The sequence below is a fragment of the Hemibagrus wyckioides genome, linkage group LG02 (assembly GCF_019097595.1).
Source record: "Hemibagrus wyckioides isolate EC202008001 linkage group LG02, SWU_Hwy_1.0, whole genome shotgun sequence".
NCBI classification, from domain to species: Eukaryota; Metazoa; Chordata; class Actinopteri; order Siluriformes; family Bagridae; genus Hemibagrus; species Hemibagrus wyckioides.
In genome coordinates this window covers 10,250,280-10,267,463 of record NC_080711.1, presented here as the reverse complement: position 1 = coordinate 10,267,463, position 17,184 = coordinate 10,250,280, and the positions used below count along the sequence as shown (strand labels likewise).

The window sequence follows — 17,184 nt, the reverse complement described above, 5'->3', positions numbered from 1 at the left end:
AATCAGGGTGGATGGTTAATTATTTTCAAATTACAATATTTGTTCTCACATGTGCTTCACCAGCTGCTTCCACAACTGCAAATGAGATGACTAGAATCAAAATTGCAGGAAAAATGCACCACGTAATAGACCCTAACCAGACACAGGTGAAGTTAATAATGGGTTTACAAGACAAGAAACAATGGACACAGAATGGGGCAGAGTAAACAAAACAAAAACAAAAACAGAAGCACATGTGAAATTAAACTCCAGGGAGGTCTGGAATCCAGCTCTTTTCACCACACTGAAACCATTTGTCCTCTTTGGCTTGGGTGCAAGGGAAGTGAAGAGGTGGGTTACTGAGGACAACCTGGAAGGGAGATGTTCCTGATGGAAAAGATATATTCAGTCCAAAGGAGAATCGTTGTAGACTACAATGAAATGACGGAGTATAACGCTATAAGGACTTTGTTGGCAAAGGTCTGGAAGACAGAAATTGTATTTACGCACATGGACAAAATTGTTGGTACCCTTCCATTAAAGAAGGAAAACCCACAATAAATAAATTTATAACTGACAAAAGTAATAATAAATAATAACTGACTAATGAAAATCAGACATTGCTTTTGAATTGAGGTTCAACAGAAGCATTTAAAGAAAAACAAACTAATGAAACTAGCCTGGACAAAAATGATGGTACCCCTGGAAAAGATTGAAAATATTTTCACCAAAGGGACATGTTAAACCAAAGTGTGTCCTGTAATAAGCATTACAGGTGTCTTCAAACTTGTAATCGGTCAGTCTGCCTATTTAAAGGGTGAAAGGTAGTCACTGTGCTGTTTGGTATCATGGTGTGCACCACGCTGAACATGGAGCACAGAAAGCTAAGGAGAGAGTTGTCTCAGGAGATTAGAAGGCAAAGAATAGACAAGCATGTTAAAGGTAAAAGCTATAAGACCATCTCCAAGCAGCTTGATGTTCCTGTGACTACAGTTCACATATTATTCAGAAGTTTAAAGTCAACGGGACTGTAGGCAATCTCTCTGGATGTTGATGTCAAATTGAAGGGACAAATAATACGAATGGCAACCAAAGATTCAACTTCCAAAGAGATTAGAGGTGAACTCCAAGGTCAAGGTACATCAGTGTCAGATCGCACCATCCATCGCTGTTTAAGCCAAAGTGGACTTAATGGAAGTGTTGAAAGCAAATCATAAAAAAGCGGGACTAGAATTTTCCAAAATGCATATTGACACAAAGCTTCTAGGAGAATGTCCTTTGGACAGATGAGACAAAACTGGACCTTTATAAAGCATACAAAGAAAAGAACACTGTACCAACTGTGAAACATGGAGGAGGCTCAGTTATGTTCTGGAGGTGCTTTCCTGCACCTGGCACAGGGTGTCTTGGATCTGTACAGGGTACAATGACATCTCAAGACTATCAAGGTATTCAAGAGGGAAATGCTGCCCAGTGTGAGAAAGCTTGGTCTCAGTCACAGGTCATGAGTCTTCCAACAGGATAATGACCCAAAACACACAGCTAAAAACACCCAAGTATGGCTAAGAACAACACACCGAAACTATTCTGAAGTGGTCTTCTATGAGCCCTGATATAAATCATATTGAACATCTGTGGGAAGAGCTGCAACATGCAGTGTGGAGAAGGCAGCCTTCAAACCTGAGACAGCTGAAGCAGTTTGCTCACGAGGAGTGGGCCAAAATATCTGTTGACAGGTGCAGAAGTCTCATTGAGAGTTACAGAAATCACTTGATTGTAGTGATTGCCTCAAAATGTTGTGCAACAAAATACTAAGTTAAGGGTACCATCATTTTTGTCCAGGACAGTTTCATTAGTTTGTTTTTTAAATGCTTCTGTTGAACTACAATTCAAAAGCAAAGTCGGATTTTCATTTGTCAATTTTCAGTACATTTGTATTTATTATTACTTTTGTCAGGTTCAAGTTATTTACTAATTTCAGTGACCACTGTAGGTTTTTCTTTCTTTAATGGAAGGATACCAAGAATTTTGACCACGTGTATAAGTTTACAGTATGCCACGATTGTGTATAAAGCCATCTTCCTTTCATTTCCTGCCTGGATACTAGTAAAATTGTATGTGCTTCTGCTTCACCAAATGCTCCATCCGGCAGCGATGGCAAGGAGTTTAGGTACTTGACAGTGACTCTGATTCCGAGGCAGATTTTATGATCTCTTTTCTCCACAACCCTGCTGAGGCTGGTGATATGAATGTTTTGAAGAAACCGTTCCCTAGTGCTTACTTACTGGATGTAATCCTTCATCATCTCTGTCTCCTTGACAGAGAATGTACAGAATGCAGGTGTATAGCATCAAGTGAACCAGCCTGTCAGCTCTCTCCAGGAGATCAAGGAATCATTGAGATCCCTTACAGGTAATGAGGTGACTGACTGACAAAAGCTCTAACTCCTATATCCTTGAAACTTAATCTCCTTACTGATCTCCAAGTAGTAGCAAAATGGGAAGTGTTCATTCAGGACAAGTGATCAGCCATCCCAGTCTTGCCCATGTAGTGGTGGCTTGCATGATACTACAAAGATCTTCAGGCCAAATACCAATCTATACCAATATCCCTTTCAGCCCCTATAGCAGTCAATTCTCTATTGTTCCTCACCAGCATCAGAGCACAAAAGAAGTGTTTTTTCAATTATCAGTTAGAAATAAAAATCCAAGTAACATGTAGTATGAAATGTTCACATCGTTTAGGCTTCACATCGTTCAGGAATTCTGGCTCCCCCTCCTAGGAAGATGCTGAAAAAGGAGCCTTCATTTGCTGTGAGATTCTTCTGATAGTGACAGTTAATCGTTGGAGACTTTGCTGTTCTTGTTCCAGTATCATCTTCTGCTGTAGTTGGTGCTGTTGGGTGTCAGCAATGTCAAGTTCTCTGATATTCTGTGTTCTTCTGATGTTCCTTCATCTGAATCTATCTTCACCGTGTTTTTCCATCATGCAAAACCTAAAGACACAAAGAAACTGAGAATGCAATCTCATGAAGGATGTTTAATAGCAACTCAAAAGAAAACACACATGCATTTTCAAAGAAAGAGGCATTAAATCTGATTACATCAAATTACTGGCTGATTAAATAACTGCATGCATGAGTATCATAATAAAGTGTTTAGTGATTAGATAGATAGATAGATAGATAGATAGATAGATAGATAGATAGATAGATAGATAGATAGATAGATAGATAGATAGATAGATAGATAGATAGATAGATAGATAGATAGATAGATAGATAGATGTCCTTAGTCTTTTCTACTATTTGTTTTTCCTTTTTTTTAATGCACTGTCCAATGTAAAGTAAGCCAGGATTTCATTTTACTGCATTATATACTGTGCATAAATGTATATGTGACAAATAAAATCTTAAAAACCTGAAATCAAGATATCAAAAAATATTAAAAACAGGCATTCAAATTCTGAATCTGCAGTGCTAAGAGATCTAATAAAGGAATTTCAGATTGGTCAAGATAAAATGTTGTTCAAATTACAGATAAACATATAAGATGTACATCACTGCAAAATTTGAATTATTATATAGTAAGGTGTGTGTGTGTGTGTGTGTGTGTATGTGTGCGTGTGTGTGTGTGCCCACTGAAATGTGCCTATAGTGATAAACTGTATATCTTATGCATACAGGTAGAGTCAGTTTGTGTATTAATCAGGGCATTAAATTGGACAGATATAATGTGGTTAAGTGTTTACAAAATTTGTCCTGTTTTATTCCCACCTAAGCACCCACCCACTTGTCCCTTAAGGTATAGCAACCTTTCAACCCAAGCCTACATCCGCATCTGAAGGCCTGTTACCAGCGCAGGTTGAATCCATGCATGTGAAAAATCCGGGTCACCATGGTGGCAATGAGGAGGAGGGGTTGCTATGGAAACTGTATCTGTGAGAGGTGGGGAGTGCAGCAGATTTAAGCTGCTTCTGCATGAGCCACCTGCATTTATACATCAGCACCTTCTAGGAATATACACAGAGAGCTTTCTTTTTGAATGTTATTCGTAATGTTACCTTTCTTTCATTTTTTAGCTCCTTTTTCCTTGCATGGTAGCATGTGGTGATTTAAGTAGAGCATGACATTTCTTTCTGACCATTTATTTAAAGATATTGAATATTCACAATTGTGGCCCTATGGTGGACTGGCGACCTGTCCGGGGTGTACCCCTGCCTTTCGCCCAATGTGTGCTGGGATAGGCTCCAGCAGATCCCCGTGGCCCTAATTTGGAATAAAGCGGGTATAGGAAAATGGATGGATGGATGAATATTCACAATTTCTTGAGCACTTTATCTAATCTTTTTGGTTCTACTCTGACTCAGGACATTTTATCTATCTCATCCCCAGACACCAAAATGCTGGGAACTAGATCACAGTGAATTCTTACCCCTACACACATTAGAAATTCCCACAGATGCTTCACTGTGCGTGCATGCTGTGTGTAGGACTTCATTGTTTCCCAGTTTTGCTAAAGTAGCCTATGAAATTATAATAAAAAGTATCAGTTCAATGCAATATGTAACTGGTCAGGGGGTTGGTCTTGAAGCAGTGACGTTCCACGAGACTCCAGGTGTCATATCCCCGGTCCGTCACGTGGTGTCGCTCTTCTCAATGCGCTTTCCAGAGAAGATGCACGTCATGACAAAATGGGTCAGTGTGTCTCCTACAGTGGTGTAGTGTGGACTGCTGCAGGGTTTTCATTCATCTTGTCTGATTAATTCACTCCTGACATTAAAGATCACGAACTGAAGGATAAAATTTGCTGTGTATTTTAGTGATAAAGGTTATTAACGTCACTTATCACTTGTTCTTTAATAAACTGTAAATTGATTCAAATTGCAGTTCATAAAAATATCTTTATTATTTAAAAAAAAGAGAAAGAACTTTAAAATGACGTTTTCCTGTTGTTAATTCACAATAGAAAAAGGCAGAGAAGTGACTACATATTTATCAGCAAAATCAAGCAAATTGTTAAAGGCCCCAATCCTTGTGACGCTCCCTTTCTCTTACAACATCATTCAATATTATTGTTAGTAATTTTATGGTCAAATAGCACATGCCAGTCATGTTTAATACTAAGATTTTCCAGTTAGATTTTGCCCTTTCTCTCTCTCTCTCTCTCTCTCTCTCTCTCTCTCTCTCACGTTGATCTTATTTTAAATGTTGCTGCACTGCTCATTCACTGCTGAGTGTCACATAGATAATGTAATCCTAAAAAGAATGAACAAACCACAGTGCAAATGTTTGTTTCTACCAAACTGGAAGTGTGTTTTGGATCTAATTTTGGACTTCTCTTGTGTATTCATGAAAAGCTGATGAGCAGATAGACGTATCTCTGAACACATACTGTATATTATGCAAGTTCACTAAAGCCAGTGTCTTGCATAAATTATAGCAGTAAAAAGGCAACTCAGGATTTCTGAAAGATCTGCTTTAGGGCCTTTGCCTGTCAATACTATAGTATAATATAGTATAGATAAAGAAAAACATTTTTTTTTTATTATTAAAAATGTGCAGAGAGTAGCATTGCTATTTGAGATCTCTATGGTCCCCTGCTTGATCCTGAGTTCTGGTTACTCTTTGTGGATGTCTGTGTGGGTTTCATTTGGGTTCTCTGGTTTCCTTCCACTGTCCACAAACATGCTGGTAGGAAGACTAGCTAAAATAAGTTGCTATTTAGGTCTGTGTGTGTGTGTGTGTGTGTGTGTGTGGTACCCTGATTGACTGGCTTCCTATTCTCAGGGTGTATTCTTACCTCACACCCAATGTTCCTTGGATCGATTATGAACCACTATGACCTTGACTAGGATAAAGTAGTTACTGAAGATGAATGAATGAATGAATGAATATATTAAAATTGGTAATTATTCATTTAAAATTTGTTAAAAATCATTTGCATACCTATGCTTTGGCTTTATAACCATCTTTAACCTCCTCTTGGCCAGCTTTTATAATCTAGCATCTAATAGTTGATATGTCCAAGCATTTTTTCTTCTGCTCTCTGCTTTATAATCTGGATCGTTGCAACTTCTTTTAAATAAATTACAATATAGTAACATATTTTCCAGCCGCAAACCATGGGGATGCAAACTTTTGCACGGACCTGCATATGCAGTTTTCACATGTTGTGCACAGCTAAGCTGCACGGCTGCGTGTTCCTGAAGCCCACAGGAGGAAAATGTGATGGAAGCAGTGATGCCATGCGCGAGAGGAGGGGCGGGGCTGCGAGCTGAGCTGTGAGCGCGAGCCGGGGAGAGACAGCACGGCCGCGTCACTGCTGTTCGCTCGCGGGGAAACCGACAGTCTGAAAACGGCTCGCGGACACAATGGACTCGCCAGCGGACGGACTTTAACGCACTGGACCTTTGATGAACACGAAATACAAGGTGAGTCCGTGTAGTGACGGCGTTGCGATTGCGTTTTTTGTCCTCGTTTGTGGCTTTGATTGAAAAAAGAGAACCGTTATTTTTGGGCGACAGAAGATGCAGGAAGCGACGTAAGCGAGACAAAGGCTACATGCCGAACCGTGGACTAATGCACTAAATCGCGTGTCAGCTCATGCACAGCGTTTGGTTTTGGCATATTGCTGTTTTTTGCCGTATTATTTGGACATGCGGTTCAGTGCGGTAGTACTGCGGTTTGGGATGTAGCCTGTGTATTGGGCAGTGAACGGGGGCCTCGCCGTTCCGCAGGGTCCTACTGTCGTGTTTTGACAGCCTGCTGCTCGCTGACACACCGCAAATTAATCGCTTACTATTATGCTAGGCTGTAGTTATTGCACCAACCATGCGATTTTAGCACCATATAAGAACCGGCTAGAATGCCGTGATTTGGAGAACTGAAGCCTACCTTGCTTAGATCAAATTAGTGGCATCAATCACAGGCAGGGTTTTATAACAAAGCCTACTGCACCATGCCAGGATATAGCAGGCTATAGGACCGCATACGGATTTATATTTTATTGCCCTAGGAATAAAGCCTACTAAAAATTTTTAATCAAGATCACACCTTTACAACAGGACCCGTGTTGTATTGCACGAGCACCTTCTGGTTTTAATGCAGTTCTAGGTCCCAATTGGTGTAATAAATACATCGTCTATACAAATAATGTATGTATCTGGCATAACTACCTATGAAAAGCCTCCTTGAAACAAGGATATAAATGTACATAAAATCTAGGCCTATGCTATAGCCTGTCATACTCAGTAATAAAGCAGGTTAATAGCAGATTCCAAAAGTGTGTGCTTTCTTCAGCCTGATCATACAAATGAAACTACACAAGAGGATGTGGTTGAAATTTTCTTTGATTTCACGCAAATGAAAGCAACAGAAAATGTATGCATACTAACCCCGCCCCTAGACTTACAGTTTAAGGGGGGAAATCAGCTTGATCTAATATGCCAAAGGTTTTTTGGTTATGTTATGTATGCTAATATAAAACCTGTAAGGGTTTTAGGTAGAACCGTACAGCAGAGGATTTTCTACTAGAAAAGGTTCCAAGCTGAATCTCTTTAGAATTCTTGACCCCATCCAAATAACCTCTGCCCTTAGCATTTATATCTTTCCATATGACTGTTTGTAAATAAAATTTGCAAGTGGCACATCATATTGGTCACTTATTTATTATATATTTAATAAACACCATATTTGTAAACAGTTCTTCTATGTCTCGCTCACCCGTTTCATAATACTGATAATGGCCCCTGGTTTGTCTCTGCTTCATGTTTTCTGATGCTTCTACCACTGATGGGGTTCCACCTCCAGGGAAAAAGGGAGGAGGCTATGCCGTTTCAACTATTCTTTACCACCATTTGATTAACCATGATGAAGACTGAACCCCCATCTGCAGCCAGCGGCACAACAAGCACCACGCTCGTAGCTCGGAGCGCGTCGCCACACAGGAATGCATACGAGGCAGGAATTCAGTCACTTAAACCAGTCAAAGACCCTGATGCTGCAAACGGTGAGGATGGCAAAGAGGGAAAACCACGACCTACCGGACGGGGTCGCAGGTACGGCTCCAATGTCCATCGCATTAAGAACATGTTCATGCAGATGGGCTCCCCTGGGGAGGAAGAAGATCCGTCAAAGATGAAAGACCAGGCAGTGCGCCTCTCCTTGCCAAGAGCCAGCAGTCTTAACGAGAATGTAGACCACAGCGCCCTTCTCAAGCTAGGAGGAACCGTTTCTGAACGCGTGAGTCGCTTTGATGGGAAGCCTGATGGCAGTACCCGTGGACCTTCATCTGGCTTCTCTAAGCTGCAGGAGACACGTAAGATTTTTGAGCAGCGCACCCTGCAGGAGAAGCAGGCTGCTACCAACCGCATCCTTCTGAAGAAGGAGCGTGCCTCAGGCTTCCAGGACAGCCGTCTGGACGTGGTCGTACGATTCAATGGCAGCACAGAAGCCCTGGACAGACTGGACACAGAAGGTGGGCCTGCTGAGGCAGTGTCACCCACTGTCAGCCAGCTGAGTGCTGTGTTTGAGAAGGCAGAATTGCGGAACAATCTCCATCGGCCACCTTCAACCTCACTTCTGCCCTCACGCCCCAAAGTCATCCCAAAAAAGGTGCGAACATTCCCTCAAGCAGGAAGCCAAGAAAATGAATTGCTGGGTAAGGATCAAGAAGCAGCCCCTAGAAGTCCAAGGAGAACAGGATCCCAAGCTAACGCAACAAGCAACAAGCAATCAGCAGATGAAACATCTCTTTTGTCTGCAGAGCCAAATGCAAAGCAGTCAAAAGAACACCAAGATTCTGCTGGAACTAATACAGAGGAGTCCGAACCTGGGGAGCAGGATGCAGCTAGCCAGGAAGCGGGGAGCAGATTGGTGCACGCAGAGGTTCACGCTTCCCTTGAGAATGGGGAGACTGAAAACTGTCACGAGGCTGCCGAGCAGAGAGATGAGCGCAGGCTGAACCAAGGAGACACCTCCGCTCTGAAGGATGAGGCAGGAGAGGAAGAGACCCTAAAGGAGGATTATTCAGAAGCTGACCTGATAGACATCAGCGCCTACAGTGGTGTAGGTGAGGACTCTGGTGGGAGTCAGCTGGATGAGGACGAAGAGGCTGATGATGATGAGGCTTATGAACCGGAATCTAGCTGCACAGAGATTGCGGGACTGCCAAATGAGGATGATCCTCCAGCCAGCAGGAAGATCCGTTTCAGCAGTGGGCCTATTAAGGTAAGCATGTGATTAATGTCACAATTAATTGTAAAATAATCAATACTGCAGCTGTTTCCATTGGAATATGTCAGTAACAGAAAACTGGAGGATATTTTGTCACCATCACTAGATTTTACAGCTCAGAATACAGTATATTGCTATCTTCTGCAAGATTCTGACAAACCATAGTAATCTTTTTTAATTTTCTTTGAGTATACAGCCGCACAATACCCTTTTTTAGTTCGGTTCTTAGTTTTGTTCGGTTGAACAGAGTATGCTACACCTATGTTATTAATGCCACGTGCGGCTGACAGTTTTTAATTTGGAGGTGGAATGGTAAAAGGTTAACTACCAAGGACTGCTATTACTTTTACTATCACATAAATCACTTCAGTAATTGCATAGTTAATTTTAAGCACGCATTGGCCCTATGTCAGGCAGGTATCCATTTCAGCAACACACATTTCAATCGGTGACAGTCAAGCTGTTTGGCAGTATGTATAGACACCTACAGGTTTGCTGAGCAGTCAGTGTCGGCTTCATTCTGCATTTTTGTATTCATCAGAGTACATCTTTTTAACAAAGGGTACAGCCACTTCCTGTCTGATCTGGTGCCTTCATATCATCACACGCTAGCTTGGTTCTGCAGCCACCATCATGTTGGCGTTTGCACTGGCAAGAAAATTATTAGTACCCTGCCCATGTTTTTTTTTTTTAATTTTTTTTATTTGGTATCTCTTTTATCACTTCCTTCATTCAGTAACACCGGATATGAAAACAGCATATCAGATTCTTCTATAAAGGGAAGAAATATGAAGTATTTATGTCAACTTTTTAACAGACTGATAGTCACTAATGTTGAAGCTTCTCTTTATATCTGTCTGGATAAAAAATTCTGTTCTGTGGTCAAGTGCTGTCTGGTATTAGTGCAGTCACTTGTGAAATCTATAGTGGCACTTCACGACTTTACTGCCAATAAGCAGTGTGTTCTTATGGTACATTGAGCCAGCAATTTTGACTCAGCTAGTGTGCAGAATAGCCTCCTGTTCAGCTAGTCTTTGGTATAGCTAATCACAACTTTTGCTTATTTTGTTGGAAACATCTGTGTTTATAAGTCAATATATCAGGGCTTTGATGCACATATACTGTTTGCTCTGAAGGGAGGACATCCATGTGAATGGAATATGAGACATGGTGTTCTGTAAATATGACATGAAGATCATTGAAAGAAAAAAATAAAAACGTAAGGTGGTATAGTACAAAAGTAGAGCATCATATCTAGACTGTGTCATGTAAACAGTATTATGTATTTTACTATATAGGATTCCCCCTTGAATTCTTCATGTATAGCAGTAATTAATCTGTCTTATATTGGCAGAGTGCTGTATGTGTCAGACTTTGACAAAAGCTGTACTCAACACTGAACCTGTCTGACCTGACAGTCATAGACTGACATATAGTGGAACTGAAAATAGTGATAGCTCAGTGGTTAGGACGTTGGCCTGCGGTGTGCTCAAATCCTGCAACTGTCAGGCTGCTACCCCTGGGTCCTTGAGCAAGGCCCTTTAACCTTCAACTGCTCAGCTGAATAAAATATGATGTAGGTAAGTAGGTTGACAGCCAAATGCTGTAAATGTAAAATGAATTCTGTACATCAATTCATCTAACAGACCTCACTATTTCTAAAAGTAATCATGGAAACAAATCTGGTCTTAAAATCAAAATACTGAACAGTTTTATCTGTAGGGCCCTTGGCTGTTCCTGCAGCTCTTCGAACTATAACACATAACACAGCATTTAAGTGTTAGGGGAAAAAATGTTATTTATTCACTTGGCAAACAGTTGGCCAGAGCCATAACTGCTCCCCACTTTTTAATACTGTATTTAATCATCCAAAGTTACACTAAGTTAGATGAATGACCACTTGCCAAACAAGTAAAGCAATTTGCTACACAAAGCCCAATTGATTTGTTCACTGTTATATTTTAAAAAGTATTTCATATTTCAAAGTAGTTTATTGCTCTGGCCCACCTTTTTTTCTGTCCCCAATCCATTGTGCCAGGTCACGATCATTTCTGTTCATGTTTATCAGTCACTTGTCCCTTCAAGGGGTCATTTAAGAAATTTTATTTGAGTGAACACAGTAATGGAAGATGGTGCCAAGGATTGCCCCCAAGGGCAAGTGACAAGACAAGGGCATGTCACCACTTTAAAAACAGAACTGAAACCGAAGTGTACTGACACATGTGTAAGAAAATTCAATCCTGTTTAAGAGAAATTCAGCTGTCTGAGGAAATCTTTCCGAATGGCATTATCACACAGTATCTATTTAATGGCTGAGCATTTTGTGTGTCTGCTCACATGGTGTGTGGATTTCTGCTCTCATTGATGTCACAGTGAAAATGTAAGCATACAATGTCAAAAAAAGGTTTTGTTCATTCATTCATTCATTAATTCATTCACTTATAGGCAATAGATTATTTCCATGAATACGCCAGGGCCAACAATCTGAAAGCAGTGTGTATGTGGTGCTTTGCAATGCCAAGCTTCCAGTATGTAGGCAGAATACACACATTGTGCCAACTTATTGACATGGAGAATATCATTGAAAGGGTGAATAAAAGTCTGCAGTACTTAAACAGCCTACACTTATATTGGATTTTAGGCTTGACTAGTGCTGCGAAGCATTGCATAAATACTGCCATAGTGACTTTTCTATATGAAGTAATTTTAAATTATACCCAGGATGTTCAGTGTGTACCATTTAAGCACCAACAATTTTCTTTGTGACTTGTTTTGCCTTGCAGAGTAATTATAGGCTGCAAGAACCTTCTTCACAGCAAAGGTTTTCTTGTCCACGACATTAGGCACTGGAAGGTGAATAAAAAATAATGTCTAAGTAACAGGAAAGGGCTATTTCTACCAGCCCTAGCCAGTTGTTTGCTCCCTGTCCTTTCATATCATCCACTGTCATTCCTCGTTTGTTTCTTCTCCTTCCCCTTGTTGTTCATTTCCCATCTGTAAACTTTGCAGCCTTACAGATAATACTTCAGCAGCTTAGAGTACTGCTAGAAATAAATCACATGCTCTGGAGCGAAAGAATGAGACAAAAAGTATATGACTTTGCAATTTTGTATATGGCATTGTTATTTACATGGCGTTGTTTTTTTAGCAAGCATCCATGTGGGGTCTACATGTGTGTACATGCCTAGCTTTGTCGCTGGCCTTATTATTAAGTGCTTCCTGATTCCAGGCAGCTTTGGGCGGCCCCTCTTATCCTTTCAAACACAGGAAGAGGTCCAGCAGTTGCGTGGAAGGAGGTGGCTGGCTTCATTGAGCTTTTGTGCTAGTCAGAGACAGTATGGCATTTTCTTTGTTCTGTAAACTTAATGCTTTTAAAGTACTTATATTTGCAGGCTTGCCATTCTTTAGAGAGAAAGGTCAGTGGTGTTATGTGTGAACAAGAACTATCAAGGCAATCAAAGAATGAGGACTGAAATTTATTGCCCATGCCTGTGCATAACATTCAGTTCCAAAGGGCCAATAATGTATAACACAGCTCATGCTAATGTTTCTACCGCTCTTGTAATGCAAATATTTGTCAGAAAGATGTTGAATAAGTATTTATTAACTATAGACAATATATAATCTTTATTCAGATGTAATCTCATCACTGGGTTGCCAATGGACAGGAGAAGACAGAGTGGTCAGTCCTGTAGGCAATGCTGCACTAGGCTAATATACTGTTAATATTTTACCCAGAGACACACCAGTCTGGCATCCATCTCAGAAAACTCCTGTCTCTTTAAGCACTTCATCACCTAAACAAATGACAGTTGTGTGATTTTGATGAGAGCTAGGAAGAGCTAATAGCTAAAAACAAACAGCTAAAGATTCTCTCCGACTTTACAACAGTACCTTACCCCGAAACACAAGATTTCAAACATGGAAGGTATTGACGTAGGTATATATATATATATATATATATATATATATATATATATATATATGTATGTATATATATATATATATATACATACATACATACAGGGGTTGGACAATGAAACTGAAACGCCTGGTTTTAGAGCACAATAATTCATTAGTATGGTGTAGGGCCTCCTTTTGTGGCCAATACAGCATCAGTTCGTCTTGGGAATGACAGATACAAGTCCTGCACAGTGGCCAGAGGGATTTTGAGCCATTCTTCTTGCAGAATAGTGGCCAGGTCACTACGTGATGCTGGTGGAGGAAAACGTTTCCTGACACGCTCCTCCAAAACACCCCAAAGTGGCTCAATAATATTTAGATCTGGTGACTGTGCAGGCCATGGGAGATGTTAAACTTCACTTTCATGTTCATCAAACCACTCTGTCACCAGTCTTGCTGTGTGTATTGGTGCATTATCATCCTGATACACGGCACCGCCTTCAGGATACAATGTTTGAACCATTGGGTGCACATGGTCCTCCAGAATGGTTCGGTAGTCCTTGGTAGTGACGCGCCCATCTAGCACAAGTATTGGGCCTAGGGAATGCCATGATATTGCAGCCCAAACCATCACTGATCCACCCCCATGCTTCACCCTGGGCATGCAACAGTCTGGGTGGTACGCTTCTTTGGGGCTTCTCCACACCGTAACTCTCCCGGATGTAGGAAAGACAGTGAAGGTGGAGTCATCAGAGAACAATACATGTTTCACATTGTCCACAGCCCAAGATTTTCGCTGCTGGCACCATTGAAACCGACGTTTGGCATTGGCACGAGTGACCAAAGGTTTGGCTATAGCAGCCCGGCCATGTACATTGACCCTGTGGAGCTCCCGACGGACAGTTTTGGTGGAAACAGGAGAGTTGAGGTGCACACTTAATTCTGCAGTGAGTTGGGCAGCTGTGGTTTTATGTTTTTTGGATACAATCCGGGTTAGCACCCGGACATCCCTTTCAGACAGCTTCCTCTTGCGTCCACAGTTACTCCTGTTGGATGTGGTTCGTCCTTCTTGGTGGTATGCTGACATTACCCTGGATACCGTGGCTCTTGATACATCACAAAGACTTGCTGTCTTAGTCACAGATGCACCAGCGAGACGTGCACCAACAATTTGTCCTCTTTTGAACTCTGATATGTCACCCATAATGTTGTGTGCATTGCAATATTTTAAGCAAAACTGTGCTATTACTCTGCTAATTAAACCTTCACACTCTGCTCTTACTGGTGGAATGTGCAATCAATGAAGATTGGCCACCAGGCTGGTCAAATTTAGCCATGAAACCTCCAACACTAAATTGGCCAGTGTTTCAGTTTCATTGTCCAACTACTGTATATACACACACAATCCTGATATGATTATATACAGCAACAAAGGCCATCCTTTATGAAATGTAGTAAAGGCTCTGCTAGTTAGCTGATTGATTAGCTAATATTAATGGTAGTCTAAACAAACAAGAATCTAAACAACAAGCTAACAATCTACCTAGGTTATATCTTAGCAGTAGATATGTAGGAAAACAAACTGCTAAAACCAAACCATTGAGGGTTCGACATCATTTAGCAAAATACGAGATTTTATTTTACCACCTGGTATTTCTGTGTGCTTTCTAGCTTTCTCATTAATCTGCCATTGTTTTGTTTTGCATGTACCTTGTACCATGAGTGCACACAAAATAATCAATATGCATATTTCTGTATTTCTTTATTTTCTCATTTTAGGATATGGAGCTGTCATTGATTTGATATCTGTCAGAATTTAAAGAGTATAATTAACTCAAGTATTTAAGAAAATGCACAATGCACTTTAAGTCCATACCCGTGGCTAAAAATAATTTCCTTCAATTTCAAGAAATCCTGAGTTGGCCTCAGAGATGTCTCAGGGATCCGTTCATTTCTGATTCAGTGCACAATTGATTGTGTATTTAGGGCTGACTGCCCTTTATGTTGATTGTATTCTAATTATATAGAGATTTTAATATAATCTCATGATGTTCTCATTTCTTGTTAGGTACCTTGGAGCTGAAATGCTCCAAAAGAAAGAATAACCATCTTACTCGGTTAACATGGAACTATCTCAGCACCATTTGTTTGTGGTTGAAGCCATAAGTCTCGTCTGTAATGAAATATTTGTGACGTTTCTGTAGTGATATAAAAACAGACTACTTAATGCATGTTACAGAGCAATTTATTGTTAAGTATTAAATAAAGTATGGACTAAACTAACTGTTTTTTTTAGAAATTCTGGAGCAGGCGTTAAAATTTGAGGTCAGAGAGTGGATTTATCTAGTGAAACAATGATGATAGAGTTCTTTTTGCTTCTGTTTAGTCACTCTTAGTAAGATGTTTTACAATTCTGAGATTACTTCATTATGTTTCTTGCTCAGCTTTCTCAGTCCTCCATGAGGAGTCAGAATGAACGTTGTTTAACATTTAACATAATAATCTCCAGATGAATATCGAGCCAGTTCGCGGCCTTGTGAAATACCAATGGCCGCCATGGCGAAATTTGAGGAAGAACTCATACTCATTTCTAGTGGAAGAAATGAAGAGTCTCTGTTTTCTCTTAATGGTGTCAAAAAGGATTTTTTTCCGGAACGATGAAATCCATTCTATCGATGCTATCAAAACCAGAATACATTCATTTACTCACATTTATCTGCACACAGTTTTTGCATGTTACCTGAATTAGCTGATGTGTTTGCGTATCATGCTTCTAACAATATTTTTGCTGAATCGGGAGTTAGCAGTTGCAATAGAGGTGGTTTGTTTCACACTAATAGGTTTTGGTAATCCTTTGGTTTGTGCCCTTATTTATTGAATGCCCTTAGAGGGGTTTTAAAGCTGCCTGTTATGGTTTAATAAATCAAGGTATGCTATAGGAGGCAAATTGTTTAGGTAGCTATAAAAGGTTACGGTGTTGTTATAGACCTTCTGGCTGCATATAGCCCTACCTCCCTGGACAAGCAAAATTTGATCCCAAATACGCAGTGTTTCCTGAAAATAAAGGTGAAGACTTGCTGTAGTTGTAGTTTCTGCACTTGTTTGTTCATAAACATGTAATTAGATCATTCTTTTAAAAACCCTTAATAGTTCTCCAGTCATGCTCATGTCAGTTTTCCCTTTATTTCCTTCATGTCTGTTTGGATGCAGATTGTCCTTCGCAACGGTTGTTGAAGCTCTGTTTCTCCTCTATTACCCCATTTTATTTTTTTGTTTTTACTGCTTATTGTACTGTAAGTTTGATCACAGATAATACTGCTGCCCACAGTCTGAGCAAATTGCTTTGCTCTGTTTGGAAGGGTGGGGACAGTGTCTGGCTTGATGGCTGATTTGAGAAGCAGAATGACTGGCATACCTTCAAAACAGCAGACAAAATCCATAAATCTATAGCGGTAGTCAGTAATAAACAATATTTTTTCTATCCCATGTTTAAACATTGGAAATGGCTTTACAGTTTTGCAGATTTTATAGAACGCAGTTTTGCAGATTTTATAGAATTTTTCTTCCTGTTTTGATGGGTTGGCTTTTTTTTTTTTCTTTTCTTTCCCCCAAGGACTCAAAATCGATCCAGCGGCCTTTAAAAAAGCACAGTTCTAAATAGGAGCAGCCATTTGAAGATTGAATGTCATCATGTGGCCAGTTGTAATTTGTTGTTATGTAAGAAACAATCCTTTGACCACTGCAGCCATACTGAGTCAAAGAGTAATGAGGATAATAGGATTACTACAATTGGTCAGTTCTCTAAGAGCATGGTGAGCAGTCGTGAAGTTTGTATGACTGGAAGTCATTGTTGGAGTGCCAGAAGGAAAAACCCAGTGTTTATTATTCATCTACAGTGCCATAAAATCCAAATCCGAGCTACCTTTAAATACAGTGACTGGTGAACAGCTTTCACCTGCATTGTTGTAACAGTGAGATTTTAGTTAATCTGTCTGACGTTTTTTTTTTTTCAAACAGGAAGAACATTTCCACAAAAATGTAGTAGAACACGAATCAGACTGACTTTT

The 17,184-nt window shown here is 40.2% G+C and overlaps 1 protein-coding gene across 1 annotated transcript in view; it reads left to right on the top strand.

The window, feature by feature from the left end:
- Positions 1 to 6,252: 6,252 nt before the first annotated feature.
- ppp1r9ba (protein phosphatase 1, regulatory subunit 9Ba) overlaps positions 6,253 to 17,184 on the top strand; it is a 46,451-nt gene continuing 35,519 nt past the window's right edge. The window contains exons 1-2 of the mRNA XM_058377078.1: positions 6,253 to 6,411; positions 7,790 to 9,208. Of these exons, the coding sequence (XP_058233061.1) occupies positions 7,847 to 9,208 (1,362 nt within the window). The 5' untranslated portion in view covers positions 6,253 to 6,411; positions 7,790 to 7,846. The remainder of the gene's footprint in view (positions 6,412 to 7,789; positions 9,209 to 17,184) is intronic.